General features: G+C 48.4%; 1 protein-coding gene across 1 annotated transcript; it reads left to right on the plus strand.

Moving 5' to 3' along the window:
• Positions 1-488: 488 nt before the first annotated feature.
• On the plus strand, positions 489-6,339 carry CDK5RAP1 (CDK5 regulatory subunit associated protein 1). The gene is made up of 12 exons (XM_010287865.1): positions 489-584; positions 1,149-1,183; positions 1,915-2,015; positions 2,202-2,412; positions 3,225-3,345; positions 3,641-3,871; positions 4,120-4,217; positions 4,331-4,386; positions 4,503-4,633; positions 5,401-5,550; positions 5,974-6,114; positions 6,259-6,339. The coding sequence occupies exons 1-12, from the start codon at positions 507-509 to the stop codon at positions 6,337-6,339; spliced, it is 1,434 nt and encodes a 477-aa protein (XP_010286167.1). The 5' UTR covers positions 489-506.
• Positions 6,340-6,619: the final 280 nt, after the last annotated feature.

The raw sequence follows: 6,619 nt of genomic DNA on the forward strand, positions 1-6,619 counted from the left end.
GAGGTTATTTTGATGTTGGGAGAAGTCCAGCTCGTTGGCCACTTGCCCACTGGTGTGTCTCCCCGCGCCATGAAAATGCATTGGGGAGTGGGTTGCCCTGGTGCCTCTCCGCAGTCCATGTGCTGGGCTGTCAGCCATGGCCATGGCAGAGCTTTTGGGCTGTGACAGTCTCGGGAGGGGGCTTTTCATTGCACTAAACTTTATATATTGGTAACAACACAGCTTCTGCTTCTCTGCAGGCCACCATCCAGACCTGTAGTGTTGGAGTGATGTGCTCTGAGGCACTTGGGTTTCCCAGTCTGTCTTTGGTTTTGGCTTATCCTTTCTGTATGGGCTGCAAGTGAAGGTAGCTTTTGTGCTGTTTGCCTGAGTCTCTCCGGTGGTGGGACTGAAGGTTCCTTCCTATGGCAAAGGTCATAGAAACAGGTTGTAGATGAGAGCGCCAAGGCAGGCTTCTGCGTCACGCCACCTTTGTTGCAGTGTACCTGGAGACATACGGCTGCCAGATGAACGTCAATGACACGGAGATCGCCTGGGCCATCCTGCAGAAGAGTGGCTACGCAAGGACAAAGGACCTGGATGAGGTAAGGTACCTTGGTGGCTCTCTGGTATCACAGAATCATTAAGGTTGGAAAAGACCTTTAAGATCGAGTCCAGCCATCACTCCAACACCACCATACCCATTAAATCATGTCCTGAAGCGCCTGTCCATGTAGGCGTCGTGCCACTGCTGTGCCTGCGAGTCCCAGGTTTTGTCTGGAGTGCAGTCCCACAGGATGTTGTGACTTTTGCGGTCTAAGTTCCGTGGAGTAAAGGAAGCTACTTAACAAGCGTGCTAGAAAGCTGTGGGTTGGGTTTTTTCTTTAAACTGCTGGGCTTCCTCTCAGTCAGAGAGTGATTGGACACAGCGGGATGCTCCTGACTCATCTTTGTCCGAGTTTGCTTCTACCATTTAGTGGAAGACTCTGCTTGTCTTCTGTTAGCTTCTTGTACCTTTGTTTGTTGAAACCTACAGTGTACTTGGGCAGATCTTTTTCACTGCATTAAGTGAGTTTTATAGTCTGCCTCTTCAGGTTACCTGTGCAGGTCATGAGTACTTACCATTTGGCTTTTACAAGTTCTTCTTCTTTTTGTTGTTTTCAATTTAGGCAGATGTGATTCTTCTTGTCACCTGTTCCGTGAGGTAAGGTAACTTTTATCACTGCTAGTTTTGGGCAGTTTTTTAGGAACTACCATTTGAAAACCAAGACAATAAATCTTGTGTGCGGAAAAGAGAATGCAAATGTGAAACTACCTGTTTAGTTGAGGGTAGAGCTACTTGATGTTACAATGTGTAACACTAATTGTGCTGTGAATTGCTTTTTGATACAGTGTGAAGAAGCTCTTTGGTAGTGTTAAGTTCCGTGTATGTGTCATGGGCCATTAGAGACCACCACAGATTTGTGCTTTAATGATTTTTCATATTTTTTTTTTTTTAATTCTGTCTTCTCTTGAACTGACTGTCTCTCTAATACAGAGTCTGTACTTTAAAAAATTGGGAAATAGGTTTAGGGGAAATTTGGATATAAATATATAGGGAACTTTGCTTGTTTTTTCTGAATACAGAAGATATCAAATGCTCATTGTCACTTGCAAGGTAGCTCATAGTGGCCAGCTAAGGCAGACTTTTTCTCTGCCAGAGCTTAGTCCCTGAGTTGTTTCTGCAGTGCAGATGCTCCCAAGCGAGGAAAATTATAGTAGATAAGATAAAGTCAAGACGTAATCCACACACCACAAACGGACGTGCTATCAGATCCATCAGGTGCATGATTCCCTGTCTTTATTTGAATTCTTTCAAAGCGCTTGGACTGCTTCACGCTGGGGGACTATTGAAGTGCAGCAATCGGAATAACCACTGTTTTCCTGGCTTCCCAGGGAGAAGGCAGAGCAGACTATCTGGAATCGCCTGCGGCACCTCAAGGCGCTGAAAGCCCGGCGGCAGCAGGCTCGCTTACCTCTCCGCGTCGGGATTCTAGGTACCTGGAGGGACGTGCAGCAGCGGTAGCTCGTGCTGTTGTGCCACATCCCTTTGTGCTGCGTTTCCTTTTCCCCTCTGGTGGCACCAAGCCTTTTCTGCGGGGTGAAAGCAGCTAGCGAAGGGGTGTGGAGGTGTAACGGAGGGTGGGCGCTTCCTCACAAGGACCCTTCTCCTTTGGCGGCAGGATGCATGGCTGAGAGGCTTAAGGAAGAGATTCTGCACAGGGAGAAGCTAGTCGATATTGTGGCAGGCCCTGACGCATATCGTGACCTTCCCCGGCTGCTGGCCGTGGCAGAGTCTGGCCAGCAAGCTGCTAATGTACTGCTATCGCTAGATGAGACTTACGCAGATATTCTGCCTGTCCAGACTAGTGAAGGTGGCACAACAGCATTTGTGTAAGTACCTTTTTTTCCTGCGTATGTTTCCGTGGTTGGAAATATTGCTGTGCAGAACAGACGTGTCAGTGACAGCAGCTACCCAAGAGATGCAATGCCTGGTTGCACTCGCTCCGGCAGCCCGGAGGCATGAGTCTACCAGACTGTGTGTTTGCTGCTTCTTCACTGTCTGACTGAGCCCTGGAGAGACTGCTTTGTGCTCTGGCTGTCTGTGAGCTTCTCTTATTCTCCTTTGAGAATGTTGATTGTCTAAGCTTGGTGCTGCACCAAGTGATTTCTGTCCCACTAACGTCTGTGCCTCTCTCATTCGCTGCCTTCTGCTATGTCCTGCCACAGGTTCTCCTATTTAATTCTTCTAATCCTCCAGGAATTATAACGTCTGTTGGTTTTCTTTCCATTTGTTTAGTTCTGATGATAAGATTCCCTAACATGAAATCAGACTCTACTCAGTGTGGCCATAGAGTGCACAAGGACAGTTATCACTCTCTGTAGGAATAGGATACAGAAGGGTCTTTCATCGCTGCCAGATTGCAGTGCAAGTCTGTGCCTTGTTAGTTGCTTTCCAAGCTTATTGGCAATGTGCATGAAAAATTAGGAGGTGCTAGCTAGGGGCAAGCAGGAGCCAGCTCTGGCGGGAATGGTGTGTAAGGGGAAGGTGTAGAGCTGTATTCGGAGCCGGTGCTCTGTGTGCTGCAGGCCAAGGGAGTTGGCTGAAGGCAGCAGTGCTGAGCCAGGTCAAAGCAGGGTAGGAGGCAACATGGATGATTCTGCCAGAGCGATCATAGTATGGCCTGTACTTTACCTCTTGGCAGATCTATCATGCGGGGCTGTGACAACATGTGTAGCTATTGCATCGTGCCCTTCACCCGTGGCCGTGAAAGGAGCCGCCCCATCGCATCCATCCTGCAGGAAGTGAGGATGCTCTCGGATCAGGTGAGGCAGAGCCTCCTTCCCACCTGTCCCGAACCATGGGAGGAAGGATGGTTCTCAGTGAAAGTGTTCTCAGTGGTACCTTTGACTGATGATACTGCTTTTATCTGTGGAGATGAGGTTATCATAGGGTTTCACCAGTGGCTTTTTGGTTGCCCTTGTAATAACCTGAGACAGACAGGGACGGGAGGGCTTCCCTTGGAGACTCCCCCTTGAAGTAAGAGTAAAACCATGGCTGCCCTTGCAGTTTAGCTATCCTGACCAAGTTGTGTTTTTTCTTCTCTCTTTATTTTTGTAGGGAGTGAAAGAAGTGACCCTTTTGGGTCAGAACGTCAACAGCTTTCGAGACATGTCTGAGGTGCAGTTTCAGTCAGCTGCTGCCCCAGTCCTCAGTCGTGGCTTTAGCACAGTCTACAAAGCTAAACCAGGAGGCTTGCGCTTTGCACATCTTCTAGACCAGGTGTCTAGAATTGATCCAGAAATGAGGATCCGTTTCACCTCTCCACATCCCAAGGATTTTCCTGATGAGGCAAGTACAAAAAAAACCCACCTGGACCTCTGCTGTCAGGCAGGCAGGCAGCTCTGAACTGCTAGATGTGGGCTGTGCTCCCTTCCCAAAGGGAGCACAGAATCACAGAATGGGAACAGCAGCTCCTGGGAGGAGGAATGTTTGTGCTAAAGCTGGCAGGTTTACAATTTGCTGGCTATTACCCAGGGAAGACTCTTCCTGGTAGAGTTGAGCTGTCTATGATGTTGTCTCCTGATTGCCCATCACAGGTCCTGCAGCTTATCCAGGAGAGACACAACATCTGCAAACAGCTTCACCTCCCAGCCCAGAGTGGAAGCACACGAGTCCTGGAGGCCATGCGACGAGGGTGAGTGATTGCCATGGGGTGTTCTGTGCCCTGCCCTCATATTTAGGGTTCTGGTTTCTTCTCAGCAATGTCCTTGTTTTCTGATTAGCAAATCCATGTGTTGTTCATTGCAGATACACAAGAGAAGCGTATTTAGAGCTTGTACACCATGTGCGTGAGTCCATTCCAGGTAGGTGTTCCCTTTAGCTTGGTCTAAGCTCAGCACAGCTGTATCTTACTGTCCGTTCTTGGGTGAAGTGTTCCTCTCTCCCTTGAGGGAAGTGTAAAGCTGCACCTCTGTAACAGGAGTGAGTTTAAGCAGCGATTTCATTGCCGGCTTCTGCGGAGAGACGGAAGAAGATCACCAGCAGACTGTATCCTTGTTGCGGGAAGTCCGCTACAACGTAGGATTCCTGTTTGCCTACAGCATGAGAGAGGTGAGTGCAGGACTTGATGGAGAAGACTCTTGTCTCTAGGTATCTCACCTAATTCCTGAGTGCTGTTTCTCACAGTAAGACACTAAAAAAAAAAAAAAAGCTATTAAAAATAATACCTAAAGACTTGGTATATTGGCATATTTTTTTTGCCTGCATGCAGCACTTCCAGGGTATGTGGTTCTGCAAGGGCTACATTTGTACCTGAAAGGCTTCCAGCTCCCTTATGTGAGCATCAGGGTTGATTACTGATTGGGTGACCTGGTTCTGCAAATGCTCTAGAGTGGTTGCAGTTAAGCAGCCATGTCTGCAGAGACCTGTCTGCAGGTGTATTTTTCTTTGCTGATGAGAAATTGTGCTGATGTAGCTGGGCTCCAGCCCAGCTCTAGACACTCTGTCAGTTGAGTCTGGAGAGAAGTGGTGAATTTTCAGGAGGTATTTCCATGAGAAGGATGGATAGTTGACAAGTCTCCATTAGAATGCTCTCCAAGTGTAAGATGCTGATTGGGAAAAAGGACAGGAGGTTGGGAAACATAAGGAAGCAAAGGAGTACTTCAAACCTTCTACCAAAAAGGTGGTGCAGAAAGAATGTGAGGAATTCAAGGATGTTGCTGGTGCTGGAAAAACAATTCCTTGAGATTGTAAATACAAACTGTAATGTATGGAAAGCTGTTGCTTGAAGAGCAGCCAGGCTAGTTGGGGTCAGATGTGGTTCTGATCTCAGACCGTCTGGTTACTGAGGGGCCACACTTGCTTTGCCTGCCTTACAGAAAACCCGGGCGTATCACCGTCTGCCAGATGATGTGCCTGCAGACATAAAACAGAGGCGGCTGGAGGAGCTCATTACTGTTTTTCGAGAAGAGGCTACAAGGGCAAACGAGGCGATGGTGGGCCAGTCTCAGCTGGTGCTGGTGGAAGGAGTGAGTGTGCCTGGAACAGAGTTGTCCGCTCTTGCTGGCCTTTGGGCTGTACACAGCAATTATCACTTCTGCCTTCCCTTCTCACTTGGCCTGCACAATCCTAGGACTCCAAGACCGTGTCTTCACACTAAAGCAGACAGCCTGAGTTTTCCAGAGCACTGAGCTGAGCACAAGGGGATGGGATGGGTTAGAGACATGTCTCTGGCCAAGCACTGAATTAGTGCAGACTTTGAAATGTTGGCTGTGGTGTGTGGGTGTCAACACAGCAGCTTTGGCCATAGGACTTTGTACATGGCATGCTTAGTGGTGTGGAACATGGATTTTAATACTGGCAATAGTGCTCAATTAATTCCTGAGGCAATAAAGCCCAGCAGTGAATCAGAGCTATTGCCATGCAGGTAATGTTCCCTGTCCTCCTTTTAGCCCAGCAAGCGCTCTGCCTCGGAGTTGTGTGGGAGGAATGACGGCAACATCAAGGTGATCTTCCCTGATGCCGCGACAGAGGATGCTGCGGGCTGCGGGGCTTTGGTTAGAGCGCAGCCAGGGGACTACGTGTTGGTGAAGGTGACCTGTCCGCAGTGCTTTCCTTGGGCTCTTTTTCTTGCACAGTGCTGTTCTTGAGAGAAGCTGCTGCCAAGAGAGCCTACAATTAGAATGGATCCTCCTCAGCCTTTCTGTTCCTGAGGACTGTTGTGCTGTTTCTTTCAGATAACCTCTGCCAGCTCTCAGACCTTGAAAGGAGTTCTGCTCTGTCGTACTACCCTCTCCTGCTCTGCGGCTTGTCATTGAGGTATCCCTGCTGCCAGCGGACAGAAGTAGCACATTTTCTCCAGGGAGAAACAAGGGTGTTTGGTCAGGTGGAGATGGGGTAGAAACAGGGAGATATATGTGTATTAATAAATATATAAAAAATTAATAATATATATTTTGGTTTTGGCAACAACCTGTACCCCATAGATCTGTACAAGTTTGTAGGCAAAAGGGATGGAAGCTGTGTATGAACTTGCCGAACCCAAGTACTGTGTGATCTTCTATTTTCACTTGCTCTCAGGCTTGGCCCACCCTTGCA

Source organism: Phaethon lepturus, unplaced genomic scaffold (assembly GCF_000687285.1).
Source record: "Phaethon lepturus isolate BGI_N335 unplaced genomic scaffold, ASM68728v1 scaffold35645, whole genome shotgun sequence".
Lineage (NCBI taxonomy): Eukaryota > Metazoa > Chordata > Aves > Phaethontiformes > Phaethontidae > Phaethon > Phaethon lepturus.